At 67.3% G+C, this 24,424-nt stretch overlaps 3 protein-coding genes and 1 long non-coding RNA gene across 5 annotated transcripts; 3 read left to right on the top strand and 1 right to left on the bottom strand.

Moving 5' to 3' along the window:
• The first annotated feature begins 800 nt into the window (after positions 1-800).
• On the top strand, positions 801-5,118 carry NAA10 (N-alpha-acetyltransferase 10, NatA catalytic subunit). 2 transcript variants are annotated; one of them, XM_054014847.1, is made up of 8 exons: positions 801-909; positions 1,636-1,734; positions 2,081-2,139; positions 2,383-2,428; positions 2,759-2,874; positions 4,080-4,124; positions 4,244-4,328; positions 4,864-5,118. In XM_054014847.1, exons 1-8 carry the CDS (start codon positions 889-891, stop codon positions 5,065-5,067), a joined length of 675 nt encoding a protein of 224 aa, XP_053870822.1. In that variant the 5' UTR covers positions 801-888; the 3' UTR covers positions 5,068-5,118. The 2 variants fall into 2 exon arrangements, with proteins under 2 accessions (XP_053870822.1, XP_053870823.1); XM_054014848.1 differs by having other exon boundaries at positions 4,244-4,339; positions 4,864-4,956.
• Positions 5,119-5,990: 872 nt separating this feature from the next.
• On the top strand, positions 5,991-10,094 carry LOC128829456 (U8 snoRNA-decapping enzyme-like). Its single transcript, XM_054014892.1, has 4 exons — positions 5,991-6,252; positions 6,706-6,978; positions 7,565-8,566; positions 10,005-10,094. Exons 1-3 carry the CDS (start codon positions 6,115-6,117, stop codon positions 7,748-7,750), a joined length of 597 nt encoding a protein of 198 aa, XP_053870867.1. The 5' UTR covers positions 5,991-6,114; the 3' UTR covers positions 7,751-8,566; positions 10,005-10,094.
• ARHGAP4 (Rho GTPase activating protein 4) lies at positions 9,276-18,995 on the top strand. Its single transcript, XM_054014891.1, has 22 exons — positions 9,276-10,194; positions 10,904-11,066; positions 11,333-11,395; positions 11,472-11,651; positions 11,795-11,923; positions 12,266-12,487; positions 12,773-12,874; positions 13,118-13,303; positions 13,561-13,645; positions 14,806-14,833; positions 15,020-15,098; positions 15,364-15,424; positions 15,678-15,755; positions 15,847-15,981; positions 16,148-16,253; positions 16,457-16,684; positions 16,775-16,857; positions 17,252-17,435; positions 17,527-17,616; positions 17,886-18,029; positions 18,141-18,222; positions 18,317-18,995. The coding sequence occupies exons 1-22, from the start codon at positions 10,082-10,084 to the stop codon at positions 18,416-18,418; spliced, it is 2,643 nt and encodes an 880-aa protein (XP_053870866.1). The 5' UTR covers positions 9,276-10,081; the 3' UTR covers positions 18,419-18,995.
• Positions 18,996-20,692: 1,697 nt separating this feature from the next.
• LOC128829453 (uncharacterized) lies at positions 20,693-23,971 on the bottom strand. Its single transcript, XR_008443337.1, has 2 exons — positions 21,718-23,971; positions 20,693-21,607 (listed from the first exon to the last, which is right to left on the bottom strand). It is a non-coding gene; the product is annotated as an uncharacterized LOC128829453 (long non-coding RNA).
• Positions 23,972-24,424: the final 453 nt, after the last annotated feature.

Raw genomic sequence — 24,424 nt, 5'->3', positions numbered from 1 at the left:
CCTCTGCGCCCCTCCCGAGAGGGTTGGTACCCCCCCTTTGTGCGGGGGGGGTTAGGGACCCCCCAGCTGTGCCCCCCCCCCAAGGACCCACGGGGGGGCTGGACCCAGCGCCAGATCTGACCCCGCCCCCCGCAGCTGTGACCCCCCAGGAACCACGGGCGGGGGGGGTGTTGGGGCACTGCTATAGAGAAGCTCACAGCCTTAGCGCATGTCCGTAGCTGCACCCTCATTGGACTAGGCCGCTGTCACCGTAGGCCACGCCAGCTTCTGATTGGCTGCTGGCAGGACTAGGCGGGAATCTAAAGGGCAGACGCTGGCCGGCCTGTGAGTGGCTGGTGAAAGTGTCAATCGCTCCCCTCTTGGCCTGTTATTGGTTGTTTCGGTCCTGCCCTCGCGTCACTCAACTCTCCCTAGAAGGTGAATTGACAGCTCGAGGCGTTGTGCTCTGTGATTGGTTAAAAGGGGAGCTGAGGTGAATCATAACCAATCTCCGGGATTGGGATTGGTGCGTTCGGTGGGAAGGCGGGACTGGTGCCCCATCGGGCTGTCCGATTGGCCGGCAGCGCGGGCCGGGGGAACAGCAACATCGACTCCGCCTACTTACATCAGCCCGCCTGCTTCCGGCCAATTGGCCGGGGCTGCACCCAATGAGCGGGGCGCGTGCTGCGGTCTGGCCATGCGATTGGCTGACTGCGGAGACGCGTGGGCGGGGCGTGACCCCGGCTTCGCCCCGCGATTGGCTGCACGCGGGCCCCTATCTCCCCGCCCGGGCAGGGTATTGGCCGGAGCCGCTCGGGGAGGCGGGGCCGGGACGGGACCCGCCCCCTGGGTCTCGGCCGCCGCGCGGAGCCGCCGCCGGGAGAGAGACGCGGAGCCGGAGCCGGAGCCATGAACATCCGGAACGCGCGGGTGCGGCGGGGCCGGACGCCTGGGTTCCCGGGGGGGTCTCGGAGGGGCGGGGGGGGCCGGACGCCTGGGTTCCCGGGGGGGTCTCGGAGGGGCGGGGGGGGCCGGACGCCTGGGTTCCCGGGGGGGTCTCGGAGGGGCGGGGCCGGACGCCTGGGTTCCCGGGGGGGGTCTCGAAGGGGCGGGGGGGGGCCGGACGCCTGGGTTCCCGGGGGGGTCTCGGAGGGGCGGGGGGGGCCGGACGCCTGGGTTCCCGGGGGGGTCTCGGAGGGCCGGACGCCTGGGTTCCCGGGGGGGTCTCGGAGGGCCGGACGCCTGGGTTCCCGGGGGGGTCTCGGAGGGGCGGGGGGGCCGGACGCCTGGGTTCCCGGGGGGGTCTCGGAGGTTCCGGGGGGGGCCGGACGCCTGGGTTCCTGGGGGGGTCTCGAAGGGGCGGGGGGGGGGCCGGACGCCTGGGTTCCCGGGGGGGTCTCGGAGGGGCGGGGCCGGACGCCTGGGTTCCCGGGGCGTCTCGGAGGTTCCGGGGGGCTGGGCGGTGAGGGGGGAGGGGCGGGGCCGGACGCCTGGGTTCCCGGGGGGGGGGTCTCGGAGGGGCGGGGGGGGGGCCGGACGCCTGGGTTCCCGGGGGGGGTCTCGGAGGGGCGGGGCCGGACGCCTGGGTTCCCGGGGGGGTCTCGGAGGGGCGGGGCCGGACGCCTGGGTCCCGCGCTGACTTCGCCCCCCCCTTAGCCCGAGGACCTGACGAACATGCAGCATTGCAACCTGCTCTGCCTGCCCGAGAACTACCAGATGAAATATTACTTCTACCATGGGCTGTCCTGGCCGCAGGTGCGCCCGGCCCGGCCGCGGGGGGGGTGCCTGGGTCCCCCCTGGGGCGGAGGAGGAGGAGGGGGGCGGGACGCCTGGGTTCCCCCCCGGGGCGGAGGAGGAGGAGGAGGAGGGGGGCGGGACGCCTGGGTCCCCCCCCCGGGCCGGAGGAGGAGGAGGGGGGCGGGACGCCTGGGTCCCCCCCCCGGGGCGGAGGAGGAGGAGGGGGGCGGGACGCCTGGGTTCCCCCCGGAGGAGGAGGGGGCGTTCCAGGGGAGCCGGGTTATGGGCAGGCGGGAGGGGACGTGTCCTGGGGGGAATTCCCCCCCCTGCGCCCCCAATTTCACCCCGGCCTGTCTCCCCCCAGCTCTCCTACATCGCCGAGGATGAGAACGGCAAGATCGTGGGCTACGTGCTGGCCAAGATGTGAGTCATGGGGCCGGGGAGTCAGCAGCCCCCCAATCCCTGCCCTGGCCCCCCTCGTCCTCTCCCCTCTCAACCCCCCCACAGCCCCTTCCTGGTGCCTCTGCCCCCCTCCCCTGCACACTCCAAATCCCCTGTGCCCTGCCCGCCCCCACTCCTGCCCTGGCCCCCTCATGCCCCCCGTGTCTGCCCGTGGGGCTGGCTCGTCCCTCAGGCTCCGTGCTGACTTCTCTCCTGTCGCCCTAGGGAGGAGGACCCCGACGACCTGCCCCACGGACACATCACCTCCCTGGTGCGTGGCGGGCTCACGGGGGGAGGGGCTGGAGCGGGGGAGAAGGAGGGGTGGGGGCTACCAGATTGCAGGGGAGGCAAAAAGGAGGGTCTGGAGCAGAGGGGTGCCTGGGGGCTATTGGGGGGCTGGGTGCACACCGTTCGGGGGGGGGCAGGTGCAGACTGGGGTAGTGGGCGCCCTGTTCAAGGGGGGTCCCAGGCGTTGTGGGGGGAAGGTGCAGACTGGGGGGTTGCCCTGTTCGAGGGGGGACCAGGTGCAGACCGGGGTGGGGGGTGCCCTGTTTGAGGGGGGAATGGGCGCAGGTCAAGACGCCCCCTTGGCCCCCCCCAGGCCGTGAAACGCTCCCACCGGCGCCTGGGGCTGGCGCAGAAGCTGATGGACCAGGCGTCCCGCGCCATGATCGAGAACTTCAACGCCAAGTACGTCTCCCTGCACGTCCGCAAGAGGTGAGCCCCCCCACGGGACCCCCTTCTTCACACCGCCAACCCGCCTGTGACGGGTCCCCCCGGCTCCCACTCGGAACTGGGGTACTATTGAGTCCGTCCGTCCATCCCACCAGCGCACACAGGTGGGGACACACCTGGGGAGCTCGGCTAAGGAGCTGCCCAGTTACTCAAGTGACCCCCAGCTGGGACCTGGGATCGGCCCAGCGTCAGCTCGGGACATCCCCCCGCACCCCCCCCCACCCCCCAGTGATGTGGAGGGGGATCTGCCTGGCTTTCGGCCCCCAGGTCCGATTTCCGCACACTGGCCTTAGACAAAACCAGCCCGACAGAGAGTCCAGAAGTGATGCTAAGGGAGAGCGGCAGATGGAAGCGGCTCACCCAGCAAATAGCCCCCAAACGGAGCGTCGCCCCCTCCCTGGGGTGTCAATCGGCCAGTCCTCCCCCGGCGCGACGGACGGGCCGGCTGGGGCTTGCGGCACAAGCTGCCTCGGCTTTCCCAGGAGAAAAATCCCTTCGCCTCGGACCAGCGTGTCCTTGCCCCTTCGGTGTTTCCGTGTGTCGTTGCAGGGAGAGTGAGGGCCCCTCTGATGTCATCGGCCCCCTTTTCTAGCTTCTCCCCACTTGCTGGAAAGCTCTTACCTGGGCCCCACACTTCCTATGGGGTTGGGCTGTCTCGGTCCCTAGGGTGACCCTGGGGGGTGTGTGCGTTTCCCCAATGAGCCACGGCCTTTTCACTGTCCTCCCTGAAAGGCTGCTTGTCGGGAGGTTGAAAACACCCCCCACACACACACCCACACATTTCAGTAACACCCCCCCACACCCACATTTCAGTAACACGCACACACACACACCCCCACACCCACACATTTCAGTAACACGCCCCCCCACACCCACATTTCAGCCACACACACCCCGCGCGCACACCCTGAGACCACACCAACCCTCTGTCTCTCCCCCCCCCCCGCCAGTGACACCTCAGCCCCCCGGCTGCCGGTGCTGGGTAACCCCCAGATCTTCACCCAATCCCCCCAGAGCAAGTGCCCCCCCACCCAGCTCCAAGCCCCACTGCCCCTGAGCCCCCCACCTCTGCCCAGAGTCCCTGCCTCAGCTGGGCACTTGCTTCCCCTGCCCTGTCTTTGGGGGAACCCAGCCCCTATGGGGCCTCGTGCCCCCATTTACTGACCCCTCTGTCCCTTCTCTTGCAGTAACCGGGCAGCTCTTCACCTGTACTCCAACACCCTCAACTTCCAGTGAGTGCGGGGGGGGGCCGGGGGGCAGCTGGGGGGATGGGGGGCAGGGGGCAGTGGGGGGGGCAGGGCAGTGTCTACCTGGCACCCCCCGATGGTAATGTGCGCCCCCTCCCCCCCAGGATCAGCGAGGTGGAACCCAAATACTACGCGGACGGGGAGGACGCCTACGCCATGAAACGGGACCTGACCCAGATGGCAGACGAGGTTCAGAGAGTGTGTGTGTCCCCCCTGCAGCCCTGCCAGTGCCCCTCACTCCCGACCCGCAGCCCCATAACCCCCCAGCCCTGCCGGTGCCCCTCACTCCTGACCCGCAGCCCCATAACCCCCCAGCCCCATAACCCCCCAGCCCTGCCGGTGCCCCTCACTCCTGACCCACAGCCCCACAACCCCCCAGCCCCATAACCCCCCAGCTCCTGCCGGTGCCCCTCACTCCTGACCCGCAGCCCCACAACCCCCCAGCCCCATAACCACCCAGCCCTGCCGGTGCCCCTCACTCCCGACCCGCAGCCCTATAACCCTCCAGCCCCATAACCCCCTAGCCCTGCCGGTGCCCCTCACTCCCGACCCACAGCCCCTGCTAGGCTGGCCCTGCGCGCCCCAGCCCTACCGGTGCCCCTCACTCCCGACCCGCAGCCCTATAACCCCCCAGCCCCATAACCCCCCAGCTCCTGCCGGTGCCCCTCACTCCTGACCTGCAGCCCCTGCCATCCGGCCCCCCTGACCCCTCCTCTCCCCACAGCTGAGGCGGCAGCTGGAGCTGAAGGAGCGGACCCGGCAGCCGGTGCTGGAGCATAAGGCCAATCACGGAGGCGACTGCTGCCCGGGGGTGACGGGGGGCCCGGGGGCCCCCGAGGACAGCGGGGGGGACAGCAAGGACGTGAGCGAGGCCACGGAGAGCACGGACGTGAAGGACAGTTCCGAGGCCTCCGACTCGGCCTCCTAGGGCCCCGTCGTGGGGCACTGGGGTAGCCAGCCCAATAAAGGTCACCGCTGAGCCGTGGGGTGTGTGTGGTCTCTGCCCTCCTGCCGGGGGGCGGCACCTGGCATGGAACAGCCCCTGGGGGCCTGGACAATGGGGCAGCCCCCTGGGGGTCATATGCCCCCTGGGACCTGCCCTTGCACCCTGCACTGGACCCAAGGGAGCCCTGGGCCCCCCCTTCCTCGCTCCAGAGGGTCTCTGCTGGTGGAGTGAAGACGGTGTGTGTGTGTGGGGGGTCTGGACGCAGCCTGGCCCCTTCTAAGGCCTCCGGCCCCCCACGGGCTACCCCCCCCCCCCCGGCTTCCTGAGGGGGGGGCGTGCTCCAGGTTTGTTAGTCACTGGCTGCTGTCCTGTCCCCCGTCCCTCCCCCGTGGCTAAGGGTGTGATGTGGGGGGTCATAGTGTGAATAGAATGAACAGCCCCCCCCTGGATTAACCATGTTCCACATGTGGGAAACTGAGGCATGCGGTGTATTCATACCTATTACACGAGCTTCCCCTTCCATCGGGGGGGGGGCACCCCGAGCCCCTCCTCCACTCTCCCTGCTGTCCCCCTTTTCTATGACCCCCCAATCCAGCCCCCTACTGCCCCCCCAATCGCAGGGCCCCGTGAAGATCCCTGTGCTGCCCCCCATGCTGGAGCGGGGTGACCCCCTGCTCTCTACTGTGTGTGTGGGGGGGCAGCCTTCTCTCCATCATCCTTCCCCCCATGGGGCTCTGCTATACTTTGGGGGGCCCCATGGGCGGGGGGGGCGCCTGCCCGCTGATTGGATCCCCTCTTCCAGCTGTTCCCCTCCTGCCCCCCCCCCCGCACCTCGGAATGGGGGGAGCTACGTTCCACTAGCCCCGCCCTCGGGGCCCAGCTGAGCGCTCACGTTCCACTCGCCCCGCCCACGCGTGGTGTGCGTGTCTCCGCCTTCCATTGGCGGGCGCTGATTGGCCGCGGCGCGCCCCGCCCCTCCCGCTCGTGCAGAAAGGGGCGGGGCCCCGCAGGAGGCTGGAGGCGGCGGCGATGGGCGAGTCGCGGATCCTGTCCCGGGCCGAGGCGCTGCAGCTCGGGCCCGGCTGGAGACACGCGTGTCACGCCCTGATCTGCGCGCCCTGCCCCGGCCGGCTCTTCGGGCGCGTCCCGCTGCGCCACGCCGTGCTGGTGGGGGGCCCAGGGCCTGGGGGGCTGAGTTAGGGGGTTCTGGGTGCTGAGTTAGGGGGACCCCTGGGAGCTGGGGGGCTGAGTTAGGGGGTTCTGGGGGCTGAGTTAGGGGGACCCCTGGGAGCTGGGGGGCTGAGTTAGGGGGTTCCGGGGGGTCTTGAGGGGGTGAGTTAGGGAGTTCTGGGGGCCCCTGGGAGCTGGGGTCCCAGAGTTGAGTTAGGGGAGCCCTAGGGGCTGGGGGGCTGAGTTAGGGGGATCTGGGGGTGTCCCCCTGGAGAGCTGCCTGGGGTGGGGATGAGATGCTCACATGGAGGTCCCTGTGGGGGGCTGTTGTGAGGGGATCCCCTGGGGGGCTCTGCGGGGCAGAGAGCCCTGGGAGGGGGCTGGGGGTGAACCTGCAGGAAGGGGGGGCTGTCCCAGAGCCCCCCGCTAACCCTGCCCCCTCCCCCGCAGATGCAGATGCGCTTTGACGGGCGGCTGGGGTTCCCGGGGGGGTTCGTGGACCCCCAGGACGGCTCCCTGGAGGCCGGGCTGAACCGCGAGCTGCGGGAGGAGCTGGGGCCCGGGGCGGCCCCCCTGAGCCTGGCCGAGGGCGACCATCTCGGGGCTCGCTGCGCGGAGATGCCCCAGCGCCTGGTGGCTCATTTCTACGCCAAGCGGCTCAGCCTGGAGCAGCTCCAGGCCCTGGAGGACGAAGCCACGAAAGCCAAAGATCACGGGCTGGAGGTGGGGGGCGGGGGCAGCAGTGTGGGGCAGGAGGTGTTGGGGGGCGGGGAGCTGAGTGGGGGACACTGGGGGGCAGGGGGCTGAGTGGGGGACACTGGGGGGCAGGGAGCTGAGTGGGGGGCAGTGTGGGGCTGAGTGGGGGACACTGGGGGGCAGGGGGCTGAGTGGGAGGCAGTGTGGGGCTGGGTGGGGGGCAGTGGGGGGCAGGGAGCTAAGTGGGAGGGGGTGGGGAGCTGGGTGGGGGGCACTGGGGGGCAGGGAGCTGAGTGGGGGGCAATGTGGGGCTGGCTGGGGGGCAGTGTGGGGTGGGGCGGGGCTGGGAGCTGGCAGGGGGCTGAGTGGGAGGCAGTGTGGGGCTCGGTGGGGGCGCTGGGGGGCAGTGTGGGGCTGGCTGGGGGGCAGTGTGGGGCTGGGAGCTGAGTGGGGGCAGTGTGGGGCTCGGTGGGGGGCGCTGGGGGGCTGGGAGCTAAGTGGGAGGGGACGGGGAGCTGAGTGGGGGGCAGTGGGGGGCTGGGAGCTGAGTGGGGGGCTGTCTGTGGGGCAGGGGGCTGGGGCAGCAGCTCACGGCTGGCCCGTCTCGTTGCAGGTCCTGGGGCTGGTGCGCGTCCCCCTCTACACGCTGCGGGACGGGGCCGGGGGGCTCCCCACTTTCCTCTCCAACAGCTTCGCCGGCTGCGCCCGGGAGCAACTTCTGCAGGCGCTGGGGACCCTGGGGCTGGTGCCCGAGGCCGAGCTCCGCCGGGCCGACGCCGCCTCCCTGAAAGGACTCTGACCCCCCCCCCCCGAAAAATGATGCGGGGGGGGCCTGGACCCTGCACCCCCCCGCCCCACACTCAGCCTGTCTTGTGCTGGGGGGATGGGTGCAGGGCCCGGGAGAGGGACCCAGGGGTCCGGGGGGATGGAATGACAAGAGGCCCCCCCTTAGTTACTGTGCCTGGGGGAGGGGTTCAGGGATGGCAGGTTCAGCCCCCCAAAAAATCCAGAGGCGGGGGGTGGCTGTGAAACTTCCCTTCCACTCAGGAAGGGGTTCAAGCAAGAAAGTTACCCCTGACCCCCGCCCCCGCCTGGGTCTCTGCGTGACCCCCCCCCCACGCGGCTGCCCCCGGGTGTTTCTGGTCCCGACACTAATAAACCATCAGGGAAGTGGAACAGGGGGGGTCGGGGTGTGGGGCAGGGACAGGGACCCACAGCAAACCCCCCTCACTCCCGACCCGCTCCTCTGGGGCAGGTGATGTCTGTAGAGGGGGGGCTCGTGTGGGGGGGGTGCGTCTGTCTATGGCGTCCAGCCCCCCCGGCCGCTGGCAGCGTGGGGGGGCACTGACTGGGGGGGCTGCAGCGCACAAGGGGTTAAGGATGCTCCTTCACTTCCTCCCCCCCCCGCAGGCTTGGGCCGGACGCGGGGGGCGGGGCGGACCGGACGCGGGGGGCGGGGCCAGGCGCAGCCGCGGCGTGGGGCGCTGGGACTCGGCGCCGGGTCCTGCCCAGCTCGGATCGGGGCCCCCCGCGCAGCCCCCGCCCGGCATGAGCGCGCTGGCCAAGGCGCGCAAGGAGCGCTGGCCGCAGGCTGAATATGAGGCGCAGGCGAAAGGTGAGGGGGGGGCCCGAGGCTGCGCCCCCCCCCCGGCTATGGGCTGTGGGGGGAGGGGGCTGAGCAAGTGGGGGCCGCGGTGGGGAGGGGGCAGTGAGCCGGGGGGCGCAGGGGGGCGGGGACCAGAGGGGGGCTGGCCGAAGGAGGCTGCGTGTTGGGGGGGCTCCAGTGGAGCTGAGGCGTTGCATTGGGAGGGGGCTGAATGGGCCGCCCCGAGCCCACCCCACTGCCCCCCCCGCCCTATGGCTTGGGGGGTCGCCTGAGGGCTGGGGCCCCTCCCCCTGCTGGGGGCTGGGGGCCCGGACCCCTGGGTTCTCTCCCGGCTCCTGGGGTCAGTGGGGCTAATGGGGGGAGCCCACACCCCAGCCTCTCCCCGCAGCCCGGCCGAGCCCAGGAGCAGGTTCTAATGCAACTTCCCCCGCAGGTTCCGGCCTCTCTGCTCCGTTCAACTTCCTCACCACCCCCCCCCGGCTCCCCCTCCCCCGCCACAGAGACCTGGGGAATCCCAGCAGAGTTCAGGGTCAGGGGAGAACCCAGGCGTCCGGGCTCCCAGCCCCCACTCTGCTCCAACCCACCAGCCCGCTCCCAGAGTGGGGAGAGAACCCAGGCGTCCTGGCCCCCAGCCCCCCTGCTCTAACCACCAGCCCCCGCTCCCCTCCCAGAGCCAGGGAGAGAACCCAGGAGTTGGTTAGTTCTTCACTGTGGGGTGTGTCCTGGTGCATGTGGCTGGGTGGGGGTTGGGGGGAGCCCGGACTCCTGGGTTCACTCCTGGGCTCTGGGTAGGGGTGGGTGAGGGCCGGGGGGGTAGCCCTGTGGGGGTTGCCGGTACTGCCCCCTCCTGCCGGATATGTGGGTTTGAGGCTCTGGGGCAGGATGTGGGGGAAGGGGGAGTTCTCCGAATGTGGCCACAGGCCTGTACCCCAAAAGGTGGGGGATGGGCCACAGGCAGGGCCACTAGTGCCCACTCTCGGCTCTCCCCACCCCCATCAGTGGGTCAGATGTCGCCCGCGGGGAAAGAGGAACGTGGTGGGGCAGGCGTAGGGGGCCGTTCCAGCCCCCCCAAGCCAGCCCCTGCCCCAGGGCAGGATCCCGGCCGGTGTCCCCCCAGAGGGGACAGGTCACTGAACCCCATTCCCTGCCCTCAGAGCCAGCCATGGGGGGCAGGTGCCCACGGGGCTCGCAGACTTCCCCATTTCCCCCCCACACCCCCTGTCCCTCCCCCAGCTCTGCAGCTGCCCAGGAAATGAAAGTGCCCAGCAAACAAATTGATGCTCCCGGACTCCTGGGTCCCTTCCCCTTCCCTGCTCCGCCAGCCCCGGACTCCTGGGTCCCTTCCCTGCTCCTCTCTGCCCCACCCCCGCCAGCCCCGGACTCCTGGGTCCCTTCCCTGCTCATCGGGGCTCCTGGGCGCCCCCTGCTGACGCTGCCCCCCCTGCAGAGCTGCGTGGCCAGCTGGGCGAGCAGCAGCGGGGGCGAGAGGCCCAGGCCGAGCTCCGGCTGCAGCTGCTCCAGGACATGGGCGACTTCCTGCGGCGAAAGGCCGAGCTGGAGCAGGAATATTCCCGCGGGCTGGAGAAGCTGTCGGAGAGATTCACCGCCCGGCTGCGCGGGGCCAAGGAGCACTCCAGGTGGGCTGTGGGTCGGGAGTGAGGGGCACGGGGGGGCTCCGGGTCGGGAGTGAGGGGCATCGGGGGGGCTGCGGGTCGGGAGTGAGGGGCACTGGGAGGGCTGGGGGCTGCAGGTCAGGAGTGAGGGGTGCCGGGGGGGCTGCAGGTTGGGAGTGAGGGGCATGGGGGGGGCTCCGGGTCGGGAGTGAGGGGCACCGGCAGGGCTGGGGGCTGCGGGTCGGGAGTGAGGGGCACGGGGGGGGCTGGGGGCTGCGGGTCGGGAGTGAGGGACACGGGGGGGCTCCGGGTCAGGAGTGAGGGGCACCGGCAGGGCTGGGGGTTGCGGGTTGGGAGTGAGGGGCACGGAGGGGCTGGGGGTCAGGAGTGAGGGGCACCGGCAGGGCTGGGGGTTGCGGGTTGGGAGTGAGGGGCACGGGGGGGCTCCGGATCGGGAGTGAGGGGCACTGGGGGGGCTGGGGGTCGGGAGTGAGGGGCACCGGCAGGGCTGGGGGCTGCGGGTCGGGAGTGAGGGGCACGGGGGGGGGGCTGGGGGCTGCGGGTCGGGAGTGAGGGACACGGGGGGGCTCCGGGTCAGGAGTGAGGGGCACCGGCAGGGCTGGGGGTTGCGGGTTGGGAGTGAGGGGCACGGGGGGGCTGGGGGTCGGGAGTGAGGGGCACTGGGGGGGCTGGGGGTCGGGAGTGAGGGGCACCGCTCTCCATCTCTCCCCAGGAGGGAGCAGGACCCGCCGTCCCCCCTGCAGTGCTGGCAGCTGGTGTTGAATCAGACCCGCCAGGCCGGCCGGGACCACGGGGCCCTGAGCGATATTTACGCAGGGCCCCTGACGCTGCACCTGACCCAGCTCAGCGACGACCTGGGGCGCCTGGTCAAGAAGGTGGGGCTGGTCCCCCTGCCCTGGTCTCCTGGGTCCCTTCTCCCCTCCCCCCAGGCCCTGCTCCCCCTGCCCGGTCTCCTGGGTCCCTTCCCCCCAGCACTGCTCCTCGGACTCCTGGGTCCCGTCCCTCCAGCGCAACGTGGTGCCCTCCCCCCGCGGGTTCCTGGGGGTCCGTCCCATGCCTTGGGCTGGAGGGTCAGTGCGGGAAGGGAGGGGATGATAGGGCCCCCCCATCTCTAATGCTGCCCCCCCCCCCCGCCCCCCAGAGCCGAGACCTGGAGCAGCAGATGCAGGACGAGCTGCTGACGATGATTTCTGAGCTGCAGATGGTGAGTGCGGGACCCGGGCGGGCGGGGGGGGTCGGGGGGGGCTCCGGGCTCCCCACTGACCCCCCCGCCCCCCCAGGCTATGAAAACCTACCAGACGCAGCACACAGAGAGCCAGAGCGCGGAGAACAAGCTGCGGGACGCCGAGCGGCAGGAGGAGAAGAGGGGGGGCCGGCAGCCCCCCGAGCCGGGGGGAGCCGGGCAGGACAAGCTGGCCCGACGCGCCTCCCTCCGCAAGGGGGAGCGGCTGGTGGAGAAGGTGAGCTGGGGGGGAGGGGGCCTGGGGCTCATGGGGGGCAGGGAAGTGGGGGGGGCGGCTCTGTGGTTTGGGGGGCAGAGGCTCGGGGGGGTTGGCTGCCCCCCCCAGCTGACGGGTCTCTCCCCCCCGCCCTCCCCACCCAGCGCCAGGCCCGGTTCCTGGCAGCGCAGTCGAAGTGCACAGGAGCCCGGAACGATTATCTCCTGCACCTGGGGTCCACCAACGCCGTCATCAGCAACTACTACCTGCGGGACGTCTCCGACATCCTCGACGTACGCGGGACCCAGGCGTCCGGGCAGCGCTGACAGCCCGCCGCTTGGGGAATGGGACCCAGGCGTCCGAGAAGGCTGGATGCTCCAGGGGGTTGAGGGGAACCGGCAGGGCGGGGGCTGGGTTCGGGGGGCTGCGGGTCGGGAGTGAGGGGCGCCGGCAGGGGCTGGGCTCGGGGGGCTACAGGTCGGGAGTGAGGGGCGCCGGGGGCTGCGGGTCGGGAGTGAGGGGCACCGGCAGGGGCTGGGTTCGGGGGGCTGCGGGTCGGGAGTGAGGGGCACCGGCGGGGCTGGGCCGGCCTTGGGGGGCGCCGGGCCGGGGTTCAGGGGTGTGTCTCCCCGCAGTGCTCGGACCTCGGGTTCCATCTCTCCCTGGGCCGCCTGCTTCGGACGTACCTGGCGGCCGAGGGCCGGGCCCAGAGCTCCTGGGGGGAGGGGCTGGGGGCGCTGGAGGGGGCCGTGCTGGCCCTGGACCCCCCCGGGGACAAGGCTCGGCTGATGGAGGCCAACCCGGCCGCGTACTGCCCCCCCCCGCGCTTCGAGTACCACCCCCATGAGGGCGATGAGGTGAGAGGGGGTCTGGGGAGAGGTATCGGGGGAGGGATGAAGGTGGGGCCGGGGGAGGGGAAGATGGGAGGAGGGGGAGGGGTGAAGATGGGGGTGGGGGGAGGGGGAGGGGATGAAGGTGGGGTGGAGGAGGGGATCAAGGTGGGGCGGGGGAGGGGAAGATGGGGGGAGGGGGAGGGGATGAAGGTGGGGCAGGGGGCTGGGGGAGGGTAGATGGGGGTGGGGTGGGGCGACAGCGGTAGATATGGGGGGTGGGAACAGCCATTGCCCCCCTTTGCCCCCCAGGTGTCGGAGGTCCAGGCCGTGGGGTCCCTGCGCCCGGAGCTGCTGCTGCAATGGCAGGATATCGAGACGCGGCTGAAGGACCTGAGCCTGGAGACCGAGGAGGTGGGGCCGGGGGAGTGGGGAGATCGGGGGGGCAGGGAGCGGGGGGGCTGGACGCTCACAGCTGGGGTGTTGACACACGGGGAAACTGAGGCAGACACGGTGCAGAACTCGGGTCCAACGTGACCCGGGAAAAGCCGCGTTTCACAGGTGGGGGGGGCCGCTCGCGCCAATGGCTGCTGCTGCAAAGGATTCTGGGACGTGGCGCCAGGCTCCCCCCTCACACACACCCCCGTGGCCCCCCAGGTGAACAAGACGCTGCAGGCGACGCTGAGCAGCTTCCGGGAGCTGCTGGGGGCGGAGGAGCCCGAGGTGCTGGAGGCGTTTGGGGGGCCGGGCTCGGCTGAGTCGCTGCGGGGGGCCGGTGCCGAGGGGCGCGGTGGGGCCAAGAGACGGGCCCAGCAGCTGGAGACAGAGACCTTCTACCTCACGGTACGGCCCCCCCTGGCGTGTGAAACCCCCGCCCCACGGAGCCCTGACCCATGGCACCCCGCAGCCCCACAGAGCCCCGACCCACAGCCCCCACGGGGCCCTTCACTCCTGCCCCACGGTGCCCCGTGCTGCCCCCCCGCTGTCCCCCATGCTCCCCATTGTGCCCCGCAGCCCCACCCCCCCGCCCCACGGCGCCCCACAGCCCCTCCGTGTCCCTCACTTCCGCCCCGCCCGGCTGATCCTGTCCCCCCCCGCAGAAGCTGGAGCTGTTTCTGACGCGACGGAGTATCGGGGCGAAGTTACAGTCGAAGCTGGAGACACTGGGCGAGGCCATCGCGAAGGGTGAGCGGGGACGGGGTGGGGGAGAGAGAGGACCCAGGTGTCCGGGCGTTAACTCTGTGTGACGGCTTCGGTCACAGAGACCCCCTTGGGACTCTCACCTGACGTGCTGAGTTTATCTCGGAGACCATTTTCCCTGCCAGCCGGGGACTGCAGAACCGGCCTTGTGGAGCCAGACACGCCAGCCGGCTGCAACCCAGAGCCACGTCTGGGCCACGGCCCCAAAGCCTCAGGTGTTAACCAAGAACTGCCCTGCAGGTTCCCTGCCTCCAGCCCCCAGCTCCCCGTGGGGTCCGAACGCCCCCAAACCCCTTTCACTCGATCTAAACCTTATCCAGGCTAAACTCAGAACCTGTCCCCCCTCGATAACCCTGAGAGCGAGATGCACAGCTGTTTGATCCCCAGCTATTAATTACTTACTCTGGGTTAATTAATAAACAAAAGTGATTTTATTAAGTATAAAAAGTCGGATTCAAGTGGTTCGGCGTAGTAACAGACAGAACAAAGTAAGTTACCAGGCAACATAAAACAAAAACCCGCAAGTCTGAGTCTGATGCCTTTAAAAAACTTGTTACAGATAAAATCTCAGCCTCCGAGATGTTCCAATGAGCTTCTTTCACAGCCTAGACCCCTTCCTAGTCTGGGCCCGACCCCCCCCCCCCCCGGCACGGCCCTTGTTCCAGCTCAGGGGGGAGCTGGGGGGTTTCTCATGACTGCCGCCCCCTTTCTTCTGTTCCCCCCTTATATCGCCTTGGCCCAAGGCAGGAACCCTTCGTCCCTCCGGGTCCCGTCCCCCCCACTGGAAAAGCCCCAGGGTTAAGATGGATTCCAGGCCCGGGTGACATGGTCACATGTCCTGGGAGCCCCCCAAGCCTGGCTCCCAGGGCCCTGCCTGCAAACAGAGCCACCCCCAGCCAATTGTCCCGGCTACCGGGAGCCACCAGGAACGGCCCCCACTTGGCATCATGACAACAGGCCCCCCGAGTTAGTTCATATTTCTAGTCCCAGATCCACGAGTGAGACATTTATACAGACACGACGGCCACGCTCCGGAGATTGTCCCGTACGAGAGCCCTTTGGCGTGAAGCATGTTCCAATTGCGTCATAGTCACTCCTTAGCATGTTTCCATGTCCTCACGCTCTGCCTCTCACTTTCTCTGCAGCAGCCGCTGAGGACGGAGAGGAGCTCAGGTGAGGGGGGCCGTGGGGGAGGGGGGATGGGGGGGGTCCCAGGGCTGGCAGCTCTAGGTCTCCACCCCCCCCCCAGATATCCTGGCCCCTTAGCCACCGGGGGGGGGGGGGGCTCTGGCAGAGCTGGGGGGTGTCCCCCGGTTCCCCCACCTCAGTGTCTGACGTGTTCTTCCCCCCCCACCACAGGGCCCTTCCACGCGCCTCCCTCCCCCGCGTCCCGGCCATGTTCGCCTCCTTCCCCACAGACCTGGAGGACTTTGTGCAGGTACCAGCCCCCCCCATGCTCCCCCCAGCTTCTCGCTCTGCGTCCCCGCCCCCCAGCTGGCTCAGTCCGCAGCTTCCCCCAGGCCCCCGTTGGTCCCTGTGGGGTGGGGGTGGGGGGTCTCCTGCCCCCCAGCGCTGGTGCGAGGAGCTGCCCCTCGTGCGCTTTGCTGAAGCCTGGGGGGTGGATCCAGTGTCCCCTAGCCCCTCCCCCACCAATGGGGCAGAGGCTGGGGGTCCCTGGTGTCTGATCTCCCCACCCCCCACAGAAATCTGGCCAGGCTGTCCCGCTGGTGGTGGAGAGCTGCATCCGATTCATCACCCTGCACGGTAAGGCCTGGGTCCCCCCTCGCCTCGCCCCCGTCCCAGACGCCTGGGTCCCATTCTCTCCCCTGTGCCTGGGGCTTGGACTGCTGCTGTCCTGGACGCCTGGGTCCCATTCTCCCGTCCCTGGGGCTTGGAGTGCTGCCGTCCCGGCCGCCTGGGTCCCCCTCGCCCCATCCCAGACGCCTGGGTCCCATTCTCCCCCGTCCCAGACACCTGGGTCCTGGGCTGCCCGTCCCACGCCGGGTTCTCCCCACAGGTCTCCAGCACGAGGGGATCTTCCGGGTGCCGGGATCCCAGATGCGAGTGACTGAAATTCGGGAGGCCTTCGAGAGAGGTGAGGGGGGGGCCGGGCGGGGGGGGTGGTGCTGGGGGGAGACCGAGGGAGCTGCCCCCCCCTCACCACTGCCCCCCTGCTCCCCCCACAGGCGAGGACCCGCTGGCGGGTGGCTCCTACCCCCGGGACCTGGACTCGGTCGCCGGACTCCTGAAGTCGTTTTTTCGGGGGCTGCAGAAGCCCCTGATTCCGCCGGACGTTTTCCCAGAGCTGCTGGTGACGGCCCGTGAGTCTCTTCCCCTCCCCCCCCCCCCGTGTGCCCCACCCCCAGCATGTCCCCCCGTGTGCCCCACCCCCTGTCCCCGTCTCCCCCCATGGACCCCCGTCTCCGTCCCTCCCCCTGGCCTCGGGCTATTCTTTGCCTCCCAGCTGACCCCACCGCTCCCCCCCAGAGCTGGAGTCCCCGTCCGAGCGCATCTCCCACCTCCGCACCCTCCTGGCCCGGCTCCCGGCACCCGTGGTCGTCGTCCTACGATATCTTTTCGCCTTCCTCAACCAGTGAGTGGTCGGGGGGGGGGGGGCAGGGGGTGACTCGGTGGGGGGCACCATGGGGGCCATAGGGCAGGGGGCTCAGCGGGGGCGCGAGTGACTCGGTGGGGGGCACCGTGGGGTGGGGGGCTGGGCCGTGGGGCAGGGCGGGGGTGACTTGGTGGGGGGGTGCCATGGGGTGGGGGGCTCAGCCTGTGTCTTCCCCCCCCCAGCGTGTCCCAGCACAGCGAGGAGAACATGATGAACCCCTACAATCTGGCTGTCTGCTTCGGGCCCACGCTGGCGGCCGCCCCCCCCGGCCTGGACCCCGTCTCCACCCAGCCCCACGCCAACGAGGCCGTGAAGTGCCTGATCCTGTACCCCGAGGCCACCTTCCCGCCCCCTGACCAGCTGCCCGGCCCCCTGTACGAGCGCTGCCTGGCGCCGCCCGACGAGGACGGGTGAGTGGGGGGCAGGGGGTTTCCCGGGGGTGGGGGGCCCCTGATGGGGGGGCAGGACCCCGATCTCACCCCCTCTCTCCCCCCCCCCAGGGAGACGCTGCCCCTGGACCCCGCGGCTGAGGAGAGCGAGGGGGATGGGCCCCCCGAGACATCGACTGTGGCCAGTGAGGATGGTGAGGGGGGCGCTGGGGGGGCGGGCCAGGAAGGTCCCTTCCCGCCCCAGATCTGCCATTGGAGAGGGTCCCACCCTCTGGGGGTCGGCCCCCCAAGGGCCCCACTGTGCACGCAAGAGCCACCTAGTGCCCTGGGGGGCAGCATTGAGGGGTGCCGGCGGGGGAGAGGCCCTAGGGGGCACGGGCAGGGGGCTCTGATGGGAGGGGTTGGGGGGCTCCAGTGGGAGGGCTTTAGGGTGCTGGTGGAAGAGGGTGGGGGCCCTAGGAGGTGTGGGCAGGGGCTGGGGTGTGCTGGTGGAAGAGGGAGGCTGGAGGGGCTGGGGGGCTCTGGAGGGTGGGGGCCCATGGGGGCTGGGGGCTCCAGCGTGGTCTGACGTGTCCCCCCGCACCCCAGACCCGCAGGGCCCCCCCGAGGCCGTGGCCCGGTTCTCCTACGAGGGGCGCTCATCCCAGGAGCTCTCGTTCCAGCCGGGTGACCGGATCCGGCTGCTGGCCAAGGCCTCCCCAGACTGGTGGCGCGGGGAGCTGGGGGGGGCCCGTGGCCTGGTGCCCCACAAGTACATCAGCCTGATCCCCAGGTGAGGGGGTGCAGGGGGCTGGGGGGAGGGGGCTGTGGGGCTGGGGGGAGGGGGGAGAACAGCCCCCCTAACTAAGTCACCTGCCCCCCAGCACAAAGAAAAGCCGGAGTCGCCGAACCTCGGGGTCGGACGTAGACGCCGGGTCTCCCCCAGCTGAGCCGACACCAGAGTCAATCAGCAGGTGAGGGGGGATCCTCGGTTACATGGCCCCTGCCCCGCCCCCAAGGGGACCCCAGACACCTGCCCCCCCCCACCTGTCCCGGAGTGGGCCCCGGATAACCAGCCCCTGCCCCGCCCCCGAAGGGGACCCCGAATACCCGGCCTCGCCCCTGAGGGGTCCCAGATAACCAGCCCCCGGATACCCAGCCCCCTGCCCCCACCTCTGAGGGGTCCCCGAATACCCAGCCCCCCACCTCTGAGTGGACCCCATCTGACCCCCCCTTTCTCTAGCAGGCTGCGGGTGAACTCGGAGGGCAGCCGGGGGCGCCAGCGACCCGGGACCAGCCCCATCCGCAAACTGGCTTCTCCCTTCATCGACTCGGGGCGTCTGCCCTTCCCCCTTCAGCCCCCCAGTGCCCCTCGGGCTGTCGACAGGTGAGACCCCCCTCCCCCGGGCAAGAGGTCCCTGGGGAGCCAGCCCCACCCCAGAGGTGGCTGCCCCGACTCTCTCCCTTCTCTCTGCCAACACTGCCTTTCCTCCTCCAGGACGGAGCGGGGGGCTCTGGGGGTTGGCCTCTCCGGCAGAGAGAAACAAGGGGCCCCGGAGAAGCACGTGGAGATGGATAAGGTAAGTTTGGGGGGATGTACCCCAGCCCCCCCTTGGGGCTGACCCCCCACCCTCCCCAGGGCTGGCCCCCACCCACCTGTCTCTCTCCTTCCAGGCTGTGACGCGCAACATGGACTCTGTGTTCAAGGAGCTACTCAACAAAAGCGGGGGACGGCGGGGGGGGCCGACAGCGTCCCCGAGCCCCGTGAGACCCTAGGGCCCCCCGAAGCGCCCTGGCCCCCCCCAACCTGCCTCTGGTCTGCACGACAAAGGGCTCTGCAAAGCCGCCGGGAACGGGTCGTGACCCCCCTGCTATCCTCCGGGCCAGACCCACCCCCAGCTCCTCATGCGCAGGTGGTTCCCTGGGGGTCCCTGCCCCCCGCTGTGAGACCAGCTTTGTAGCCGGGGGAGGGGGAAGCTGCTGTCCGTTGGGGGTTCCCTGCACCCCAAGTAATGTTTGCTTAAATGCTCTATCTCTGTTCTCTCCTGGGCTCGGGGAGGGGAGTGGGGTAGAGCTGGGGGGGGCTGGGCTAGGAGCCCGGACTCCTGGGTTCTATCTCCCCAATGTTCAAGCTATCCCCCAGCCCCCCATTTCTAGGCAGCCCCCCAGGGTGTGTGAGCACCTCCTTTTTTAACCCCATCATCCCCTGATCTCTGTTTGAGCCCCCCCCCCCCCCGGAGATAACATGTGATCCTAGCCCCACCTCTGACCCATTGGCGCTCCCCCCCTTGAGCCCCTCCCTCTCTGGCAAGGAACCTGATTTTCACACGCAATAAAGGGGCCAGTCCCAAGGGCCTGTCTCCGGTGCCTCGTTTTTGGGGTGGGGCTGGGGGGCAGCGCTCTGGCTGCAGCTGGGGGGCAGGGGCGATGCCCGCGGGGGGGGGGCGCTGGTGCTGATTGCCCCACTGACAGGCAGGGGGTAAAGGGGGCGCAGAGGCGGGCGCGTGCTGCTGGCGGGGGGGGGGAGCAGCCCAGCTGGCCTGGCTCGGTCCCGGAGCTGGGGGGGAGGGGCCGTGCCTCAGTTTACCGGCTGCGCAGCTGGCACGTGTGTGTCGGGGGCGGGGCGGGATCTCCAGGCACGTGACGGGGGCCCCTGACCCCCCCCCGAGGGAGATGGGGGGGCGGCTCTGTGGTTGGCGCTGAGCCCCCCCCCCCCCCGGGCGAACGGGCCATGGACCCGCCGGGGGGGGGCGGGCCGCGGGCTCAGGCCCCGCCCGGCCGCCGTCCCCGAGCGGCGCATGCGCAGTGGGGCGCGCCCCCATTGGCCGGCGCTGGGTGGGCGGGGCCGGGAGGCGGCCAATGGCGCGGCGAGGCGGGGGTATAAAGTCGGGGGCGGCCCCCGCGCGGGGAGCAGCGGTGGCTGCTGCCTCCGGAGCAGGGATGGAGGGGGAGGGGCGGCGCTGCCCCGCGACGGGACCCAGGCGTCCGGGAGCCCCAACCCCCCCCGACCGGAGCCGGGCTGTGCGCAGGGCGCGGGGCGGGGCTCCCCGGTGCTGTACAAACCCGGGCGGGGCGGGGGGGTCCCGCGGGGCCTCTCAGGGCTGGAGACCTTGTTCCCGGAGGGCGGGAAATGCCGGGGGGGGACTGGGGCTGGGCCTTGTGCAAAGTAATAACCGCAACCGTAACACTCCGCACAGCCGTCCGCGCACCTGCCAGCTGTTTTAAACCCTTTGGCGTCTCCTAAGGCAGCTCAATCTCTGATCATTTCCATACATTGCCTGACCTCTGTTTCACGCTTATGAGGTAGAGCTGGACACAGGAGACAGAAGTGTTGATTGAGAATTTGAAAGTAGAAGGCAGCCTGGGTGAAAGTGATCATAGAGACAATGGATTTCAGGAAGGCAGATTTTGGTAAGCTCAGAGAGCTGATAGGTAAACAGGAATGCAGGGGCAAGATTAGAAAGGCAAAGGCACAAAATGAGCTCAAACTAGCTACGGGAAACGGCGGAGATGCTTAATGACTTCTTTGTTTCGGTCTTCACCGAGAAGTCTGAAGGAATGCCTAACATAGTGAATGCTAATGGGAAGGGGTAGGTTTAGAAGATAAAATAAAAAAAGAACAAGTTAAAAATCACTTAGAAAAGTTAGATGCCTGCAAGTCACCAGGGCCTGATGAAATGCACCCTAGAATACTCAAGGAGCTAATAGAGGAGGTATCTAAGCCTCTAGCTATTATCTTTGGAAACTCATGGGAGACGGGAGAGATTCCAGACTTCTGTGCCAGTCATCTGCAAACACTTGGAAGGTGGTAGGAAGCTGTGGTATACCTAGACTTTAGTTACTCTTATCAATATAACTGGCTGGATAACCGTACTCAGACAGTTATTATTAATGGTTCCCAATCCTGCTGGAAAGGCGTAACGAGTGGGGTACCGCAGGGGTCTGTTTTGGGACCAGCTCTGTTCAATATCTTTATCAATGACTTAGATATATAATTCAAAATGATTTGGAGAAATGATCTGAGGTAAACAGAGACTGTCTAGGAAGGAGTACGATGATCCTGGAATGTATTAACAGGTGTGTGGTGAGCAAGACACGAGGCAACAAGAATGATTAAAGGTCTTGAGAACATGACCTATGAAGGAAGGCTGAAGGAATTGGGTTTGTTTAGTTTGGAAAAGAGAAGACTGAGAGGGGGACATGATAGCAGGCAGGGGACTGGACTCGATGACCTCTCGAGGTCCCTTCCAGTCCTAGACTCTATGAATATTATAGCCCTAAGGAGAGCATAAGATAGAAGAAAATTTTCTTTTTGCTAGCAGTAGAACAAGAGCTCTCCTCCCCCCCCCCCCCCCTTAATCAATTGCCCTGTTGATGTTGAATGGTTGTTCTTTTGGATCCTGTGCAGTACTTTAAGTACAACACCTCTCATGTGCTCCAGACCCTCCAATATTTCCACATCCTTCTTGTAGTGTGTGGCCCAAAATGTTATTAGGTGTAGGCCTCACCTATGTCAAATAAAACAATGCCCCCTTGGCACCAAGGTCATCCACTGTGACCCCCCTAGCAGTACATGGTGTCTAAACAAAACCAGCCCCAGGACCGACCCTTGGCATAGAAGGCAATTAGCTTTTGTCACTAGGTTAGTTACCTCCCCCATTCAGTAAGGGGCCCAGAAAAGCTCTGTCCCTAGTTGGTTCTTCCAAACAATTTCCTAGATTGTCTGCCCTGAGAACCAGGGCCTGCGATCTATAACTTCTGCTAGTTGCTGGAAGAAAGCCTCGTCCACCTCTCTGTGTAGACACCATCACAGTCCCTGATTTCCCCACCCCAAATTCTTCAATGGGGTCCCAGGAATAAAAGTCACTTTATTTATCAGCACCCAAGGGTGGCTCTAGGGCTCCTGCAGCAGCTTCTCCAGGATCTCTTCGCACATGTAGAGGGCCCGTGGCACATGGAAGCAGCCTGCGAGAGGACAAAGGGGGTTTACGCCACATTCCTGCCATGCTGAGCTGTCCCAGCGCGTCAGCCTGCCGACTCCATGACACTGGGGGACACCCACCTCCCCCGCTTACCCTTGAAGGGTCCCCCCTTGATGGTGAGCGCCACCTTCCCGTCCTGCGCCAGGTAGCCAAACCACTCGCCGTGCTCTGGGTCCCGGAACTGCAGGAGGACAGACAGCACCTGTCAGAGGTGGGTGTCGCTGCATGGCAGGAAAGAGCCGGAAATCCAGAGACACACAGCCAGCCCCCCCCCGCAATGCTCAGGGGACCAGTAGCAATGGCAGGAGGCACTCCATGCCCTGGTGATGTGCAGGTAGGAGCTGGGGTGGACGATGACTGACGGCCCCACCCCGTGGAACAAGGAGTGTGGAGCTGTTGGGATTTCCCCCTGCCTGGGCCCTGCGAGGGGAGGCCGATGTGACATTATATCTCAGTGGAAGGTGACAGGGCCAGGAAGAGTTAATTACTGACCGGACCCAGGGCCGAACTGTAGTGACTGGCTAGGAAGATCTGTGACCGAACAGAGCTCTGAAATGCAGCCGCATTGTTAGAGAGAGAAGGGGAGCGGTTTGCTCAGGGCTTGTGATGGGAGCAAACAAGTCTTGTCTATTACTACAGCTTTGATTCAAAGATCAAAAAAGGAATATTAATGTGAAGGAAGTAACCTGTAGCTAAGACGATCCTGCTTCATGTCAGATCTGCTCGGACATTGGCCTGTAACCTCTGGACTGTTTCTACACGCTCATCTCTGCTGTGTCTGAACCTCAAGAATTGAACTCAAGTCTGTCTGTACATTGATCTTTCAACCAACTCTCTCTCGCTTTTCTTTTCTAATCAATGTTAGCTTAGTTAATAAGAATTGGCTGTAGCGTATATTTTGGGTAAGATTTACGTTATCATTGTGGCCACTTTAAGGGAACGGCGCTGTTTGGACTTCGGAGTAACCAGTGAGGTCCTACAGAAGCTGGTTTGGTAAATCTCAGCGTTCGGGGTTTGTCTGTTCGATTGAGTGATCTCAGCTGCCTCCCACGGGCACACAAGTGAAACAGCTGCATGGACACGGTGTAAAAACAAATAAATCTGTTAGTCTTTAAGGTGCCACCAGACTCCTTGTTGTTGGTGTAAAAACACTGTCACAGTGGCTCAGACTTAACGTGAGAGGCTCAGACACTGCCCCGCCCAGCAAGGCACAAACCCGTCACGGTGAGGAAAGATGCAGTGGGATCAGGCCGAGGGTCGGGACAAATCAATGACTTGCCCAGGCTAGGAAGTGGCAGGACTGGTCCCTGCGGTATGTGGCTGACATGACGCTGGTTTTAACACAGTGCAGCACAGTTTGCTGGGGCTTTGGACAGGGAAATCTGCCTCCTGGATCAGTATTGGCCTGTCAGAGAAGCGCGGCTGGACCCCACGCCATGGGGGAGAGGAGCTGGGTGAAGACAGGAACCAACGGGCAGGACGAGACGCTCGGTAGCTGAATGGGTGTCAGTGACGCCCGGTGGAGAACACAAGCGCCTGGGCCAGTGTCCCACAATCGCTGTAATGAAGTGTGTGGGGGGGTTCTCTGGGTTTTGTCACTGGTTTGCACGCCGCGGGGGTGGGACTCAGTGTCCCTGGTTTAACGAGGGAGGGGAGAGGGAGTTTGTTGGGACACAGGCCCAGCGAGGGAATTTGGGACTGTGACGAAGTGGGACTGTTCTTAATGTTTTCCTCAGTTTCCCCTATGCAGTTCTTAAGTATCTAGGGGGTGGGATAAGGGTGTCTGGTTGCTGCAGAAAGGTGCCAACTGAAGGTGTTGGAGACAAAGGGAACAGGGGACCTCCTGGCCCGGGAAAGAGACAAAGCCCAGAGAAGGAGGGGCTGGACGGGAGTTTGGAGCTATCTGGGGACTGGAAGGGAGGGCAGATCTGCCACGCTGGGCCCCAGAATGGACCCAGCGGAGGGGGTCCCGTTCGCTGTACCTACAAGCTCTGTGTTAGACCGTGTTCCTGTCATCTAATAAAGCTCTGTTTTACTGGCTGGCTGAGAGTCACATCTGACTGCGAAGTGGGGGTGCAGGACCCTCTGGCTGCCCCAGGACCCCGCCCGGGCGGACTCGCTGTGGGAAGCGCACGGAGGGGCAGAAGCTGAATGCTCCAAGCTCAGACCCAGGAGGTGAAGCCGTGTGAGCTTCTTGCCCTGAAGACAGTCTGCTCCGAGGGAGAGGAGGCTCCCCAAAGTCCTGACTGGCTTTGTGGGGAGCAGTTCCAGAGCATCGCCTGGGGACTCCATGACAGGGACCCCGGGCGACGGCCTGGAGAACGGAGACCCCCCAGCGACTGGTGACCTGGAGTCACAGCCGGCTCTGGCCAATGGGGGGAGGACCCCCGTGACCGGACCAGCCGGTCCCAGCCCGAGGGGCCAGAGGAGGGGAGAGGGGCCCAGGCGACCCTGTTTCCCTGGAGAGACGACAATGGACAGAGGGGGGGCTTGGGGACGGGGGTATCAGATGCCCAGCTAGGGAGCAGGGGGGTTGGGGCTGGAGAGGGGGAGCAGGCAGAGCCCCCCTGGATGCAGGGGAGACTGGGATGTGCTGGACTGAGGGGGGCCAGGCCTGAGGCCGGAGAGTTTCCTGTGCGACGCTGGCTGAGAGTCCCTCCGGGCTAGAGAACGGGGGGGGGGGGCCCACAGCAGAGACAGACGTGCTAAGGCTCAGAGGGGTGCGGCTCCAGGAGGTGGAGGGGCCTGACCCCGAGAAGGGCTGTCGCTCTGACGGGGGACCGCACGGGGCCAGGAGTGA

This window comes from Malaclemys terrapin (assembly GCF_027887155.1).
Source record: "Malaclemys terrapin pileata isolate rMalTer1 chromosome 20 unlocalized genomic scaffold, rMalTer1.hap1 SUPER_20_unloc_1, whole genome shotgun sequence".
NCBI lineage: Eukaryota > Metazoa > Chordata > Testudines > Emydidae > Malaclemys > Malaclemys terrapin.
This window is presented reverse-complemented; position numbering and strand designations above follow the sequence as displayed.

Excerpts from the sequence above, each read along its gene's own strand:
- ARHGAP4 (XM_054014891.1), top strand. The coding sequence starts at position 10,082 with ATGGGCGACTTCCTGCGGCGAAAGGCCGAGCTGGAGCAGGAATATTCC. Across the intron at positions 12,488-12,772 it reads ACCCCCATGAGGGCGATGAG|GTGTCGGAGGTCCAGGCCGT; the intron begins GTGAGAGGGGGT and ends TTTGCCCCCCAG. Across the intron at positions 16,254-16,456 it reads CTTTTCGCCTTCCTCAACCA|CGTGTCCCAGCACAGCGAGG; the intron begins GTGAGTGGTCGG and ends TCCCCCCCCCAG.
- LOC128829456 (XM_054014892.1), top strand. The coding sequence starts at position 6,115 with ATGGGCGAGTCGCGGATCCTGTCCCGGGCCGAGGCGCTGCAGCTCGGG. Across the intron at positions 6,253-6,705 it reads CGCTGCGCCACGCCGTGCTG|ATGCAGATGCGCTTTGACGG; the intron begins GTGGGGGGCCCA and ends CCTCCCCCGCAG. Across the intron at positions 6,979-7,564 it reads CCAAAGATCACGGGCTGGAG|GTCCTGGGGCTGGTGCGCGT; the intron begins GTGGGGGGCGGG and ends GTCTCGTTGCAG.
- NAA10 (XM_054014847.1), top strand. The coding sequence starts at position 889 with ATGAACATCCGGAACGCGCGG. Across the intron at positions 910-1,635 it reads TGAACATCCGGAACGCGCGG|CCCGAGGACCTGACGAACAT; the intron begins GTGCGGCGGGGC and ends CCCCCCCCTTAG. Across the intron at positions 2,429-2,758 it reads ACGGACACATCACCTCCCTG|GCCGTGAAACGCTCCCACCG; the intron begins GTGCGTGGCGGG and ends GGCCCCCCCCAG.